Here is a 16,614-nt window from a genome sequence, read left to right on the forward strand (position 1 = left end):
TATTGAATGTACGCGTAAATTAGAATTCGATATTATGCGCCGGTAATAATCTTGGCGTAGGCGTATCATAAACGAAATTAATTCCGTAGAACTTCGCGTATTTCTCATAAAATGACTACGGCCATTTTTATTAGTTAGTATCTTCTTTTAATATATCGCAGTTGCGAAATGCCGCGAATACTTCTCGATAATTTTTTCGGACAATTCTTATCATCGTCGAAAAATGTTAGGTTAGATATCTCTAGGTCTATCCTAAAGTCATTCGATTGCCAGCGTGAATGAGACGCGCGCGGTACGAGAGAGAACATGTATGCTTTGCGTATACGTGCACAAATATGAGACCGCATGTTCCTCCTGCTTCTACGCGATTTCGTCTCTCTTTGTGAGCGTGAATACGTATATCTTCCGTACGCGTGTGCGCGTGTGCGCGCGTGTAACCCAAGTGATAAATGTGAGCGGATCATGAATGCATGTTATAACTTTGGTACGATGTCGGATGGGTAGTATAGGTGCATTGCTAACAGATGGTTAAGGCGCGAAGAAAACTTGTCTCGCTCGTCTACGCAATTATGCTAATAAATAGACGGAATTCCTACGATTTGATTCACGTTGATACATATTTTTTGTTTTTCTATTTATTCGTTATAGGTTTATTATGCGAAGAAGAAGAGAAGAGCACAACAGATGCAGGGAGAAGATGGTTCGCATAAAAAGGAAAGAAAGCTTTACAATGACGGTTGGGACGACGACAACCACGATTACATTATCAAGAATGGGGAAAAGTTCCTCGATCGATACGAGATCGATTCGTTAATAGGTAAATACGATCTTATTGATAATAATAAACTGTAAGATTTGCGTTGATCGATACTACTACTTGGATATTTTTATCGTTTCACAGGTAAAGGCAGTTTCGGCCAAGTAGTAAAAGCATTCGACCACGAAGAGCAAACGCAAGTGGCAATAAAAATCATCAAGAATAAAAAACCTTTTCTAAATCAAGCGCAAATCGAAGTTAGGTTATTGGAAATGATGAACAGGGCGGATACAGACAACAAGTATTATATAGGTAAATTCATTTACTCAAAAATTCGTATGGCACGTCGATCGAATGCAATATCAATCGAATCGTTTCCGTTTGATTTCAGTTAAACTGAAGAGGCATTTTATGTGGCGAAATCACTTATGTTTGGTATTCGAATTGCTATCGTATAATCTCTATGACCTACTTAGGAATACAAATTTTCGGGGTGTCTCGTTAAATTTGACAAGAAAATTTGCACAGCAACTGTGTACTGCCCTCTTGTTCCTGTCTACGCCGGAATTGAACATCATTCACTGTGATCTGAAACCCGAGAACATTCTTTTGTGCAATCCCAAACGAAGCGCGATAAAGATAGTCGACTTCGGCAGTTCGTGTCAACTTGGTCAGAGGGTATGTCCTTGAATACGCTGATAATAAAATATAGCAGCATTTTTTTTTTTTTGTAAGTCACGCTGCTCTCTTATTTCTAAGTCATTGTCCTTTATTTTCAGATATATCAGTATATCCAGTCCAGGTTTTACAGATCTCCAGAAGTTCTGTTAGGAATACCGTATGACCTCGCGATAGACATGTGGAGTTTGGGATGCATTTTGGTAGAAATGCATACGGGAGAACCTTTGTTTAGTGGGGCCAATGAGGTAAAAATACAAATGATTCTAATTAATGTCGTATACGCAATGGTACTGCTCGATAACGTTCAATAGCACGAGATGATGCCATTGCTACGATGTATGTGCGACATACGTTCAGTAGTCTTTAAACACTGTTAAATATTATTAGAATAATCTAAGTTAATGTAAGTCGATCTTCTGAATTAAAACATATGAATCTGTATGCACGTATCTTCTCGTAGGTCGATCAAATGAACAAAATTGTCGAAGTATTAGGCATGCCACCAAAACGTATATTGGACCAAGCGCATAAAGCGCGGAAATACTTTGACAAAGTCCCCACGGATGGCTCGTACGTGCTGAAAAAGTCCAAAGACGGTAAAAAGTATAAACCTCCTGGTACAAGGCGGTTACACGAAATTTTGGGCGTTGAAAGTGGCGGTCCTGGTGGTAGAAGGATAGGTGAACCTGGTCACTCCATTTCCGACTACCTCAAATTCAAGGACCTAATTCTACGAATGTTGGATTTTGATCCAAAGACGAGAGTTACGCCATACTACGCGCTTCAGCACAATTTCTTTAAGAGAACAGCCGATGAGGGGACCAACACGAACATTGCTGCTGCGAATAGTGCAAATACAAGTCCAGCAGTGGTGTCTATGAGCCAGGATCATGGTGGGTTACTATTTTGTTTCACTCTCCGTGCGAGCACGAACTAAGTTTGTCGAAACACAGTCCGTAATATATATATATATATATACATATATACATATATACATATATATATATTATATATAAAGAACAAGAGTACAACTCGCTTGATTTTTAGACGACTTCAACATTACAGGATTCTTAAGCCTTTATCTTTAATTAAGTGAAAATAAAAAGAGGTTTCTGGGTCGTTCGATATAATCTAATATGATATAAATGGTTGGATTTTGTAAAAGCACCTTCAGAAATGCACTTACATCATAGTCAAAGTCATATTTGATTAGAATAGTATTTTTCAACTTCATCAAGATTTCATTAGATTCCGTTTGCTTAGAGTGAAAAAGCTTTTGAAAAGATATTTATATACATACATACATATATATATATATATATATATATACGTACACATATACATATGCATGTACATACACATGCGTATGTATACGTCTGTATGTATATATATACCATTGCACGGTGCACACAGCACTAAACGGTTATCCATACGCTTCCTTATTTGAGTACCTTATACACTCTAGAATTTTCTTCGAAAGCGTTAACATTTAAAGAGCTTTCAGAAAATTTTGTCTCAAGGGAAATGTGCACATGCTCCTGTTGTTATGATAATACAGCTACGTTTAACGAATTAATTGCAATGACAAATGTTAACTTTACCAAAATATTACATCTGTGTTGCTTGATTTCATTCACTGCTCATTATTCGTTTCATATTTCATTTCTATCACGTCTCATCCATACAAGATATTACGTCCATAATATCCCTTTTAACTTGATCATTTTAACAGTTGTCTATCATTATCAGAATTAATATTGCTCTGAATATAGCAATTATGCGAGAATGAACAATTTCGTAAAGTCTTTTAACAAGATATTGAACAATTAATAAGTGCAGCATTTTCGAAACAGTAGAATTCTCTCTCACATTTGATGCATGACGAGTTGTGTCTCTTCGCACCACATTGTCGCGTATATAACAATATAGAATACGGCTCTTTAAGTTGTAGTACCATTCACACACAATATCAAAAAGTTAAATAACGAAGAAGAGCAGCGATAAAATGAGAACCATTGAGATATTATTAAAATGGAGAGTTCCACTGTACTGAACATTCAGGAAAGTTTTAATTTGTGCAGAAAATAAAAGGCTAACGTTTCGTGATTACAAGTTTGATTTTTTTTTTCTTTTCTCTCTCTCTCTCTCTCTCTCTCTCTCTCTCTCTCTCTCTTTTCTTTCAAATACGATATAACAATAATTAATTTATGTTAAACATTTCATAAACGCGAGTTAACGATATATCATTTTTCTCTTAGGTTAATAATATATTTCATTCAAATTTGAAAAAGGTGTTGATGCTCCATGTATCTTCATAATTATATGTATTTTTACTTTCTGCACAAACTAAACAATACTTGTTGTTGCCCGTAGATATGATGGGGGGACAGTACGTGGCTCGATGACTGTCGTATCCGCGGGGCGGCGACGACCTGTCCTAGGCCCCAACCTTAATCTTACTTACTAACATAAGTAAGTTCTGTCTAACAAACAATCCTACAAGCTAAAAAACTAACGATGCCCCTGATAATAATGTCCTGGCCTCGGATGTATTGCGCAAAGCCTTGCTTGCTTAAAAACACCCTTTCCTGAGTCATGGATGGACTTTGCTAGCCCATGACTCGATTTATACGTAGTGCATATGTTGTGTCCATCGCAATGTTTATGACAAGGACACTTCATATCGTGGTAAAACATTTGTTCTTGACAATAATCTTCTCATAGAATCCGAGAACAATAATTAATGCGATAGAATTATTGGAATGTTTTTTTTTTCCTTTTTTCTCTCTCTCTCTCTCTCTCTTTTTTTTACAACAATCAATTCTATTGTTTATTTGTTCAACTTACACTTACATGATATGCATGCTACTACGTGACAATACACGCACACTCTCAAACAACAACATGCGATGAAATTTTCCTAAACATATTCCAACTGACGTGGACACATTATTGTGCTGATAGAGTTTATTTTGTAGATAAGTCATTTCATTTCAAGTCAATTTCCTTTATATAGTTTCATGCATGCTTTGGTCTGCTTGCATCGTACACTTTGCAAAAGTGCATCAATACTATATACGCGAGATAATAATTTAGATGTTAAGATGTTTCATGAATTGCAACTGAATTTTCAAAGAGAAAAAAAAAAGAAAAGAAAAGTAAAGAAAGAAAAAACAGCATTAAAATAGTAATAGCAATATTACTAAGGAATGCAAGAAAAACGATTTTTTGCTGCCATATAAATTGCGAGCATAGTATTTTAAATACATGGTAGTAATAAAGACTAAACTAAGAAGCAGGTGTTACGTAGAACAACGTGCTGTACGATAAACAAAAAAAGAAAGAAAGAAAGAAAAAAAAACCATTGTAACGACTACCTTTCCAGTCAAATACACCCATCGTGTATCGTATTAAAAATTACATGTTCGAAATTGTCTGTGTATAACAATAGTGAGTTCGTTGAAATTTTGTAAAAGAGGATATACGATATTCAGAGTGTATTGTAGCACTTACTTTTTGGCACTTGGTTTTTGAAATCTTAGGTATCCTTAGGAACAAATATATTGTCGAAAGACACAAGAATCGTAGCAGTGAAGTTCAATGCCTGCAAAATCCCTGTAGATTGTTCAACTTTTTATTTCTCTTAACTCCTCTAGTGAGATTGTAAAAGCTAGCGGTTTTCGTGAATAATGATTGCATTTATTAGTGTAGCTTAATATCTATCATCCGTGCAGATAAAATTAGATTTTTCTTGGTGTCATAGGACTGGTAACCATGTCAGGACAGGGCAGCAGCAGCAGCGGTAGTCTGATGCAAGTGTCAAGCCTCCCTGGTAGCTATCAACCCATGGAATGTGAGGCTTCACCTCGTCATTCAAGTAGTCGGCGCGGCATAACAACAGGCTATCCATCAACATCAGCCACTGGGGTGTCTGCGTCCACTTCGATGTCCATGCAGCCCATGGACAACTCGCTGATACCAAGCTCTCTTGGATCGTACAATAGCCTAATTCTACCTGGTATACCCCATCTGCCTGCGATGATGACCTCACCGATGATACAGCAGCAAAACTTCTATAATTACGGTTACTCGACGACCGATACACATGGGATGGTTAGACAGCCGTCGACGGTATCAACCGGTAAACAGAGAGATCCGGAAAGGGAAGATAGCCCTATGGTTGGGGTGTGCGTCCAACAAAGTCCAGTCGCTATCCATTGAATTAGAAAAGGAAATAACGGAGGACAATACAGATGTTACGATCGTGGGACCGTAGAAAACTATTAAACGGTTACGAATCGAGCTCGTGGCATGTTTAGAGTATTGTCGTGGCGTCAACGAAGAAGAGAAGAAAACTAGGAAAGGAAGCGTACAGCTTGAAGTCGTCCCCAAACATTAGTTTATCAAGTACCAAGACAAGTAGTGTAATATTATTGATCACTATGACAGTGAACCCTATAGCTTTTCGGAATTGGTTTGACTGATCGACGTAGAGAAGAAGAAAAAGAAGAAGAAGAAAAATAAAAAGACGATGACGATGAAGAGGAAATAGGACAAAAAGGAAACAAAAAAAAGAAGAAGAAGAAGAAGAAATTACATGGAAAAACGTATATTCCAAAGCAAATCACAAACGAAGCCTTCGTCTCTGAACCAAGAGATTATATACCAGAATGGAGACGTACTTTAAGCGTGATAACATTTAACGACGCCGTGAAGATACTGATAAGTAGGAAAAAGCTAAGAAAAGGAAAGAACGAGGGTAACCTCTTTTTCTGTTACTTTTTTTTACATGCTGACTGGCCCTATATTGGGCATGGATATATAACTAGCACAGAAGATTTATGAAACTTTTCGAGCATGGACAGACAGTTATGGTCTAGTGAGGATGAACCCAGCTGGCCTCGTGGGTCCTGCCCGATTCTGTAGACACTTGAACAGTTTAGTCGATACAACATTAAGAAGAAGCAGAAGAAAAAAAAAAACAAACAAAAACTTTCGGCACCCAAACTGTGTGGCCTAGAGAGCGAAAAAGTGATAATTACTATTATTACCGCGTAAAAAGAAGGAAAAAGTAAGAATTACCAATTTAAGCATGTACTCCAATAGAGTTTTATACACGATGTCACGAATGTAAACGGTTAGGAAATAATTGCGAGCAAACAATGTGTCGAATGCTAGTGTTATTTGTACAATACACTTAGGTGAATGATAAGAGTGCAGCTTTAGGGTTTAGCTTGTAAGTGTGAGAGAGGAGGAAACACAGACATTGTAAACACAATTCTTTTTATTTACTTTGATGAAAAATGAGGATATTGCAAACGTCGGTTTGTTGCTGAAGAAGGACTTTAAACAAACTGGGTTTGCGCAGCTTAACAACAATACATATTTATACATAAAAACAGTAATAAGAAAGTTTAAAAAAGCAGTATACACGTAAGATCGATCAAGAATGGTATAATCATACGAAAAAAACCTAGGTACTTTATAATAAACAATACGCGCGTATTCACATACACATGTTTCCAATGCTAATCGTCATTGATTTTTGCCGTTTGCTCTGATGATCATTTATTTCTTCGCATGATATAGGTTTAAATTCTTTTCAAGTTGTCAGCTTCACTTCTTTGTTTTCTTTCTTTATTTCTTTTCTTTTTTTTTTCCTTTTTTTTTACGTAGGATTCCTTCCAATCGATTACTTTATTCTATTCTAATTTCGTATAAAGACTACGAGTATTCATAATATATATATATATATATATGTTTGTATATATGTATATATATATGATGTATATATATATATATATGTATGGTGCAAAAAATGCGTTCAATATTTGATTGAAATTCTACTAAATTTCAATTGCCGCGAGTGTATTTCCTGAATACGCTACCATTTGTAGGTGTAGTATAGTACCTGAAGGCAGACTAAATGCAATTGAAGTAGTAAGTCTTTATACAGCGCAGATGTGACCGGCAACAATATAAATTTTAATAATCATCACTAACGTAATATTACAAAAGAAGGAGTCCTAGTGAATTATACATGTTGCTTATCATCTTCGTTAAATAGCAAGCAGTAAAAATATTTTTATATGGAAACAGTTCAATTGTATCAATATCTTCATAATCGTCTTTCAATCGGTAGTCTACGATGTATTATGAGATAGATAAAGATGACAATTTGTCTCTCTTCCATTTTCTATCGATATTAGACACATATATACAAATATTACATTTTGCTTTCATTTGCGCGACGCAAAATGTAAATTATACGAAGAAAAAAGAAACAAATTTACTTCGAATATCGCATTATGTAAGAATAAAAGCCACATGTATAATTCATTGATCTACTTGGTCGATATCATTGTACTTTCTTTTTTGTTTTTCTTCTTTTTTTTTTCTTTTTTTTTTTAAATTTCGTTGCGGTGTGTTAATTTATTGTTTTTCTTTTCTTGTATAAAATCTGCAATATCAAATAGTAGTCTTAAATAATATTTCCACTGTATGATTGTGACCGTTGACAAAAAAAGAGCTTGACCTAAAAAAGATGATAGATAACTGGAATTCCTAGCACTGCATTTGAAAAGACATATATCTTATAGCCAAGTTCGAATCCAAAAATTCATTTTGTATTAGTTGTTAATGTATATGAAACATAATACAGTCTTCAGTAGTTGATAGAAATGATATATTTTATCAGCTATTCTGTCTGCTGCGAATTATTTTAATCGTGCAGACTTTGAAATGATTTGTATATTTTTATACAGCTGCAATCAGAAATTCTCAGAAGTACATTTTTGACATAAGCACATTAGCATTTTCAAGTTAAACTTGAAGGTTCACGTTCATCGTACCAGCGCATCGACTCTTAGTTATTAAAGGAATAAACATTTTTAACGATAGACACGTACATATATATTTAAGTCCTGCTTGTAATTCTTGAATTTCTACGATTCCTTGGGTATATATTAAACGCGAAAGTGAAATGAGTCCGTGTCGTGATTAGGGCGATTTGAGAAACGATTTGAAAACTATTCGATGACATTACTAGAAGAGGATACAACATCGTAGCAGAAGGCGTATCGAAGATCTTAAAACGGTTATATTCTCGCACAATACATGCAGGACATGACTAAGTGTGTCGTATTTGAGCATCGATAACTTTTTAGTAACTTCAGCAGTACAAGCTGTATACGTGGTGTTTGATCTATCAGAAGTAAAGAGATTATTCGCGAAACGTTGAGGATTTTCTGTGACAAATTCTAACGTTCTCCCGATCTCACAAAACGGCAAAAATCAGTACACACTATAAATATAGATAATGTGTGATTTCACACGTGCCCTCTTCCGAATCCATGTTGTTAGTCACTGTGCTCATTAGTCTAACAATGACAATGAAGTTATCGGTTCTGCAATTTTTAACAATTTCACTGCTGTATCGTATGTCTTTTATTCGTATACGGCCTTAGAATCCCAACAATTACAATTCTTTCATCGTATTCCCAATGATTTCGTCTCGCGATGAAATTATTTACAAGTTTGCCGTTAGACGATAGCGATAATGATTTGTACTGGATCGAGATCTAATAATCATTTACAAACTTTTATAAAAAGAACGTCGTACACATTATTTTTATGCATTCACACATTATTTTTATGTGCATTTGATTGAATAAAGATAAAAAAATAAATAAATAAATAAACATACTGTACAGTACCGAATGAAAAATAATTATGGTCTCTAATTTTTTCTAAGCGACTTGTGGGCACAGTGTCACCTTTGGCAATGCATCGAAGCATTTTTTTTTTTTTTTGACGATTGTTGATTTTAACTGAATAATTATTATTGTTTATCTGTATCAAAGTGATTGGTTATATGATATAACTTTTAGTGAATTTAAGAAGAGCTAGTTAAAAAGAAAGAAAAAGAAAAAGAAAGGCGACTGCCGTCGAGATTTAAATTTAGAGACAATTTTTTCGGGGCAGGGGACGCAGTTCGAACGATTCTTGTACTGGAGAAGTGTCTCGACGCGATTGTACGAGAGAGAGAAAGAGAGAGAGTGCGTGTGTGTACGTGTGAGAGAGAAAGAGAGAGAGAGCGCGTGTGCGTGAGAGAGAAAGAGTGAGAGAATATAAAAGCCGGAACGAGAGCGAAAGAGAGAGCGAGAGCGAGAGCGAGAGAGAGAGAGAGAGAGAGAGTGAGAGAGAGAGAGAGAGAGAGAGAGAGAGAGTGGTTTAATAAGGAAAAATTGAAAAACTGTTAGCGAGCGTACCGGATGGCTACACGAACACAAATTTTTAATGATGGAACAAAATTCCTAATCACAGACGATATCATATTGTGATGCATATATATACATATATATTAATTTTTCTTTCCTGTGGAAAAGCATCTTTATCGAGATTGATTTTAAAAAATTGCTTCATACTTCATTGTATCTTTGACACGTGCGCATTATTTATTGAACAGTTATTATTACCCTGGAAAAATTTGTCCACACTCAACAATTGTCGCAAAATGCAGAGTATTTAAGCCAATTAGCAAACCACAGAGATGTATACACTTACATAGAAGTAAGAGCTAGCCGTAATTCATGTTCCAAATGATTTGCTTTTCGTACTTTAAAAATGCTTGCCAGAAAAAAAAAGAAAAAAGAAAAGAAAAAAGAGAAAAAAGAAAATTTTGACCATCGAGTAAAGTCGTATTTTCTTTCTTGGTTCGTCATACAGATATATTATTATACACATTGTATACCATCGAAGGCTAAGGGAAACGCGCGTAGAAGACCGTTCTTTGTTACAATCGTCCCAATTTATATCAATTATAAAAGAATCATACAAACGATAAACGCGATGACTCATGAACTAAATACATAAAAATACAATTCGCCAAGCATAAAGCATAAAGCAAAAATCAAATCTTCCCATCGGTAACCGTTCACCACCATCTTTTTTAATTTTCGCAATCACAGTGAGGAGATTAATACACCTCTTGTGCCTCTTATAGCCATTAAAAATCTTTCTTCCGTGTGCATTGCTTATATTTTACATAATCTTTTTAGAATACGAAAGAAGAGAGGGCGTTTTGTGCCCAAAGATAAAAATACGATCGGACGACGTTGACGAAAGACTTAATTAATTTGTATAACGACAAAACTTAATTTCTGAATCTTTGGAACATGTTGCGGCCGGAATAAATAACATAAGTTTCCTAACTTTATGTGTAAAAACATTGTGTTCAGAAAATATGCTATAATACGACTGATATATACCTGAGTGGCGGCATGCGAGCGTCTTTCGAGAATTAAGCATGTCGAACGATGTCTTGATATCTCCTTCGGCGATGGCATGTTCCAATTGGGTTAAAAAAAAAATATAAAGGATGAATGCAGAAAAAGAAGAAAAAAGAGAAAAAGAGAAAACAAACTGAATTATGAAACAAAAACCGATTTATTAAGATGAAGAAAAAATTAACAAAACTCCATGCAAGATGAAGAAAAAGTTGTATCTAACCTGTATACATTGTCATATTATTATTATGATTATTATAATTATTATTATATATAATAATGTAATTGAGAATTTGAAACGATATTACATAAGGTTAATAATAAACAAACGCATCTTCACCTTTGCTGTTACGTTTTCTTTTACATTCCTCTCATGCCGTACCCGATCCATCGATACGTATATGAGCTTTTTCTAAAAGGAACGTTTTATAAATAATTACGAATCGACCCGCGATAATCCGCATCGATCGAAGCGTTACCTGGTAGTCGATTGTTCAAGTTTTCTTATTTACGATATTTCCTAAAATCTATTCCTACGCACTCGTACGCATGTATTTTCAATGGGACTTTTTTACGTTGCCTTTTTTCTCCTTTTTTTTTCTTTTTTCTTTTTCTCGTCATTCGATAATCAATTTTTTAACAGGGATGAATCGTTCGTGATCCTCGCGAAGATTTTATTTCTAATTTCCCAGCAGATGTCAGATCCTGTACAAAAAACGTCCAAAAGTAGAAACTACTTTTCTCTCTCTCTCTCTCTCGCTCGCTCTCCCTCTATCTCTCTCTCTCTCTCTCTCTCTCTCTCAGATATGACATCCAATAAAAGCGGTTGCAAGGCAACATGTCTGCCCCGTGAAAGACGAAAGCGTGTGAATCAGATATTCTTCAGTTTTTTTTTATCCTATTCCACCGAATAGATGGAAGTTCTATTGTTACTTTAATATCCCGGAAGTAATCCTTTGTAGATAATGAGTTTTTCCGTAAAGAAAACCGGCGGAAGAATGTGGCACGAAGCTCGAAAGCAAGAAAAAAAGATACGTGGGATGTTGGTCGATTATCGTCGACGGGCCGAACGTCGTAGAGATTATTATGAAAAAATTGTAAGAATATTAGATTTAGATTTTAGGCATTAAATCATTTTCTATCGACGTTATGTAAAACCTCACCTTTTCTTCGTCCGCAATCTGTCATCTTGGCTAATTTGAACATACTTTCTTTTCTTCTTTCTCCCCTTTTTCTTTTTTGTTTCCTTTTTTCTTTTTTTGTCCGATCTTATTTATACGTCTCGATGTATACATTTTTATGAAGGACGTCTTTCGTGTCTTCCATTGACTCTCATTAACGTATACTTCTATCAGAAATCAGATCCTACCCAGTTCCTTCAACTTCATGGCAGACCGTGCAAAATACATTTGGATCCAGCTATAGCAGCTGCTGGTGACAGTCCAGCAAACATGTAAGCATTATAATATTTGTTTTTGAGAACGCGTTTTTAATGCTTTATTTTTAGGATGCCGTGGCAAGGAAACGAAGACAATCTTATAGATCGCTTTGATGTACGTGCTCATCTAGATTGGATACCAGAAGCATCGGATACCATTGACGTTGATATCGCTCTCACGAGCGAAGACAGACATATCAATTATGAACGTTATCGCATAATTGTTCAAAATGAATTTTTGGGAGGTAAGGAATTGCCTTTAATAGCGCGCATAACGTATTGCGCGATACTCCTAATAATAATAATAATAATAATAATAATTTTTCATACAGTCGCGGAAGAAAAATTTTTACATCAAATACATTTGGAGGAACAATTTGGTTCGTCTACGAAAGTAGATGCTTCAAAAGATAAGAAAAAATCTTCTAACAATGCTGCTATCGGTTACAACTATGACACGGAAGAACCAATTCCCGATGCAGCAAAAACGTTAGACTCCGTTATAGCTGACGAGAAACCTGACGACGAGGACAGCGATATTGATTTAGGTTTGTAACGGAGTTACCAGATGACACGCTTTTCTATACGCACCGTTTTCAACTATACGTTTATCATTTCCTCTTTTACGCAGATATTTGCGTTGACGTTTCTCAAATCGAACCTTCCCAAGCGCACGAGATGAATTTGGTTGCCCAAAAGTATGGACTTTTGGGAGCTGATTATTTTAGTTTCTTGACCCAGGATTTTGAAGAGGCAGAAACGCTAAGACAAGCACGCAAGCAAGAAGAAGAAAAGGCGATGTATTCGGTACGCAATATTCGATTATACGTGTAGAATATTTCTAGAAAATCTTTTTGTATATCTCCATTTCTATCTATCAAATAGGGTCGAAGATCTCGCAGAGAGAGACGAGCTTTTCGAGAAAAGAAGATGATCGGTCGTGTTATGAGTCCACCAAGGTAATTCACAGTTCGCTGTGTTTGTGAAATATGTATGTACATCGTCTCGTTTCAACCTGGCTATCTTTTTTCAGTTACGCAGCTCGTGAAAGTCCAGAATACAATCCTTACAGGAAATCTTCCTCAAAATCACGTTCACGGTCTGTTTCGCCTGTAAATACTGGACAAATTACTTATATCACAAGTTTCGGCGGCGAGGAGGAAGCTCACAGTAGCTCTTCTCACGTAACTTCATCGAATTCGAAAAAAGTCAATTATTCGCATCTTAGAAGAAGAAGATCTGAAAGTCCTGTTTCGAACGAAAGGACAGTTAATAGAAAATTATCGAAATCTAGATCAAGAAGCTGTTCTCGCTCTGTTAGTAGAAGCAAATCTTACAGGACACGCGACAGGAGGCGCAGTGTCTCGCGAATGAGGTAAATATACCGTTTCTCCTTTTGTTTTTATTTACTGGATAATTATTAAATAAAATATCTTTTCTAATATATCATGATCTTTTGTAGATCCAGAAGGACGCGATCGAAGCATAGGAAAATGCAAAGATCCAGAACAAGAAGCCGTTCTCGACGATCGAGAACACGTAGTAAATCTCGATCTCGATGTAGAAGTACAAGCAGATCAAGGTCGCGTTCGCTTTCACGATCTCGATCGAGATCCACTTCGCGTCAACGTCAAAAAAGATCAAGAAGTTCCTCGTCGAGCAGCATATCAAGATCAAAATCAAGATCAAGATCTAAATCGCATCACAGAAGTCGTTCCAGAGATAGTTATCGTCGAAGACGTTATTCTCCCTCAAAATCGAGATCAAAATCACGTTCAAGATCAAAATCTCAAACGAGATCAAGATCTAGATCTAAAAGCAATAATAGCAAACGATCACGAAGTATTGAAAATAAAGCGCAAACACTGCCAAGGTGATGTTTCATTTTATATTCACGCACCTTTGTCAATTTCGATATTTTTCATTTTCTCCTTTTTATTACTTATTGTTCGTATCGCAGATATTATGGCCGCCGTGGTAAATCCTCCAGTCTTGAATTAGAATTGTCTGACAAGGAAGAGAAAACCACAGCACCAACGCTAAAGCCAACAGTAACAACCGCAAGCATGTAAGTACCTTGAAAATGCCATTCAAAAATATTCCTATAATATCGTCTCTTTGAATCATCTCTTGTCATGTATCGATTATTGCAGAAACAAGCCAAAAGCAGGGTTAAGTACAAATTCTGGTGGCGGACACAAAGTCAGTAAGAACCATAACGCTTTCTTAGTCACTTAACGCACAGAGAATAAAGACAGAACATACTTGTTCCTATATAAATCTCTCAACGAGGAGCTTTAGCGAGTGCTACTCGTTTTGATTCCGTTGGACCAGACGTCAATGAGGCGTTAACATGATCTTATTTATTCAGTCGTCTATGTTTCATTAATTCTTACAAATTTGCGAACGATTTCGATTTATCCGAAACCACGAAGAATTTGAATTACACCAAAGTTTTTATTATTTAGCATATACATATACATACATACACACACACACACACACACACACACAAAATGTATATATATGTATATATAATTTTTGAGCAGAGACATCGTAGTCGAATTATTTTCAAATTCTTTGCGGTATAGTTCAATTGTGTTCTATTGATCGTAAAGACATATTCGAAGTAGCATTATAGTAATAAAAGAAAAAAAAGTAAGAGAAAGAAAGAAAGGAAAAAAAAAGAGAAATAATAAAATACACGACAAAAGATAGTTTGGAAGTACAAACCATTAAGAGTTTTATTTTTCAGTCTACGAAAATAACGCCTCAAGAGCGGCTTAAGAAAAAAATGCAGGCTCTATTAAATAGGCAATGTAAGTGAGAAATGAAAGTGTTGATTAAAAAATCGCTCGTTCATATTTGCAATATTTTGATATCATAGATAAAGCAGACAAGAAGGCAGAACAATTGAGAATAGAAAAGAAGGAGCAGCAGAGACAAGACCGAGAGGATGAGATTAGAGAAATGTCATTAAAATTACGTCGAAAGTAAGTTTATACTTGTTTTCATTTTTCACAAGACAGAGAATATATCAAAGAAATATATAAATGTGTATTTACAGGCAAAGAGAGCGAAGACATCGATACGAAGGTCACAGTTCGGATTCACGATCTTCTATATCTCGTACGCCGAGTCCAGGACGTAGTCCGAGACATCACGTACGTCGAGATAGGAGAGACAGAGACAGGGATTTAGAAATAGATCGCGAACGAGATAGAGATAGAGAAAGGGATAGAGAAAGAGATAGACGTGATGACAGAGAAAGATGCAGGCAAGAAACACGAAGAAGATACAGAGATTCTCCGCTCCGTTCTTTAAGTCCAAGAAGTAGTCGGTAATGTCCTCCGGATAAATAAATGTCATTATGATTCGAATAATTACCTTGACATTGATTTACTTTGTTTCTTTTTACAGAGGCTTGGTAGACTACTAACGTGAGAGATAAGAATATGCCTAATTCGTTATATCCAATGATTTTATATAATTTATAAAAAACTTCCTGTTCATTGCATTCCTTCTTAGAAGTGCTGCTTCATTTTTGACTTACACGAAGAAAAAATATATTGAACTGTATTGTGCAAGCTATTATAAATTGATTGGAATCTGCTGTAAATTTATATGATTTCATTTGCTCTATGTTAGAACTTACAACAATTCGTACGAATAAAAGGAATCGTTTATAAACAATCGAATGATCGAAACGCATGATCGAATGTGTTTATACGCGTATAGATTGCAAAATATTTTATTTCGTCAAATTATACAATAATGGACGATTGTTCGTAGATCTTTTGCTTGTTAAGTAATTCGATTTGGTATTTTAAATTTTTCTTCTTTGCGGACGATCGATTTACCTCGGAGATCGTCCGTTGTTAAATTGCTTTCAAATGTTCCGTTAGTTCACTCAAATTAGCGCTACAATCTATTTCTAAAAACGCATCGATAAAGTCACGCACGTTATGGAAATGGTAAGATAAATTTCAGCTCGTAAGGTAAGTGTACTTATGTGAAGATATTCGTTGCAAGGTTATAGCATTTCCATGATTCAATTTTTAAAGTCGGTTCAACTTGTCATAAAAGCCGAAAGACGTAATTATGCTGATATACGTGGAGTTATATAAATGCTAGTATTTAACAGTATGTAGTAATCAATTTGGTTCGTTATCATTTTGGATAACTAGATATCCTTGATGTTATCACATTGTTTTTATACCTGTTAGTCTTGTTTCTCAACTGAAATATATTACAGTAATAGAAAGACTTGTTAGCTCTGGTTAGTAGATAGAAAAAAGAATATGGCTGGAATTACGTTTGGTATCTTAATTGGTAAGTTGTTATGTCGTTTATAAGAATAATACAAATTTAATTTATTAATAAAACGTATATTTATGGTATTGCTTATTAAGTTAGCGATAGTCGCTCAGAAGGTTCTCAAAAGGATGAAG

General features: G+C 35.4%; 3 protein-coding genes and 1 long non-coding RNA gene across 10 annotated transcripts in view; 3 read left to right on the forward strand and 1 right to left on the reverse strand.

The window, feature by feature from the left end:
- Positions 1-11,069, forward strand: part of LOC127062706 (serine/threonine-protein kinase minibrain) — a 49,562-nt gene extending 38,493 nt beyond the window's left edge. For all 5 annotated transcript variants that reach the window (XM_050991369.1, XM_050991372.1, XM_050991370.1 and 2 more), the window contains exons 4-9: positions 649-817; positions 902-1,069; positions 1,149-1,435; positions 1,537-1,683; positions 1,899-2,331; positions 5,202-11,069. In XM_050991369.1, coding sequence (XP_050847326.1) covers positions 649-817; positions 902-1,069; positions 1,149-1,435; positions 1,537-1,683; positions 1,899-2,331; positions 5,202-5,659 — 1,662 coding nt within the window. In that variant the 3' untranslated portion in view covers positions 5,660-11,069. The remainder of the gene's footprint in view (positions 1-648; positions 818-901; positions 1,070-1,148; positions 1,436-1,536; positions 1,684-1,898; positions 2,332-5,201) is intronic.
- LOC127062761 (uncharacterized) lies at positions 10,706-11,387 on the reverse strand. Its single transcript, XR_007781193.1, has 2 exons — positions 11,205-11,387; positions 10,706-11,137 (listed from the first exon to the last, which is right to left on the reverse strand). It is a non-coding gene; the product is annotated as an uncharacterized LOC127062761 (long non-coding RNA).
- Positions 11,388-11,547: 160 nt separating this feature from the next.
- LOC127062705 (CLK4-associating serine/arginine rich protein-like) lies at positions 11,548-15,782 on the forward strand. Of its 2 annotated transcripts, XM_050991367.1 has the most exons (14): positions 11,548-11,822; positions 12,081-12,178; positions 12,233-12,408; positions 12,496-12,711; positions 12,795-12,970; positions 13,049-13,122; positions 13,197-13,538; positions 13,626-14,036; positions 14,124-14,231; positions 14,317-14,365; positions 14,919-14,982; positions 15,051-15,156; positions 15,231-15,503; positions 15,584-15,782. In XM_050991367.1, exons 1-14 carry the CDS (start codon positions 11,691-11,693, stop codon positions 15,600-15,602), a joined length of 2,244 nt encoding a protein of 747 aa, XP_050847324.1. In that variant the 5' UTR covers positions 11,548-11,690; the 3' UTR covers positions 15,603-15,782. The 2 variants fall into 2 exon arrangements, with proteins under 2 accessions (XP_050847324.1, XP_050847325.1); XM_050991368.1 differs by lacking the exons at positions 15,231-15,503; positions 15,584-15,782 and having other exon boundaries at positions 14,317-14,369; positions 15,051-15,160.
- Positions 15,783-15,993: 211 nt separating this feature from the next.
- Positions 15,994-16,614, forward strand: part of LOC127062710 (gephyrin) — a 3,221-nt gene continuing 2,600 nt past the window's right edge. The window contains exons 1-3 of one of the 2 annotated variants that reach the window (XM_050991378.1): positions 15,994-16,306; positions 16,419-16,495; positions 16,576-16,614. The exon at positions 16,576-16,614 is cut by the window's right edge and continues 113 nt beyond it. In XM_050991378.1, the coding sequence (XP_050847335.1) occupies positions 16,465-16,495; positions 16,576-16,614 (70 nt within the window). In that variant the 5' untranslated portion in view covers positions 15,994-16,306; positions 16,419-16,464. Of the gene's footprint in view, positions 16,496-16,575 lie in introns of both variants that reach the window. The other variant, XM_050991377.1, reaches the window with a different exon arrangement.

The sequence above is a fragment of the Vespula vulgaris genome, chromosome 3 (genome assembly GCF_905475345.1).
Source record: "Vespula vulgaris chromosome 3, iyVesVulg1.1, whole genome shotgun sequence".
NCBI lineage: Eukaryota > Metazoa > Arthropoda > Insecta > Hymenoptera > Vespidae > Vespula > Vespula vulgaris.

What these genes read in the sequence shown, in the direction of transcription:
- LOC127062705 (XM_050991367.1), top strand. Translation starts at nt 11,691, where the DNA reads ATGAGTTTTTCCGTAAAGAAAACCGGCGGAAGAATGTGGCACGAAGCT. An exon ending in GGTGACAGTCCAGCAAACAT is followed by an intron (nt 12,179 to 12,232) that starts GTAAGCATTATA and finishes CTTTATTTTTAG; the next exon opens with GATGCCGTGGCAAGGAAACG. An exon ending in GGCTCTATTAAATAGGCAAT is followed by an intron (nt 14,983 to 15,050) that starts GTAAGTGAGAAA and finishes TTGATATCATAG; the next exon opens with ATAAAGCAGACAAGAAGGCA.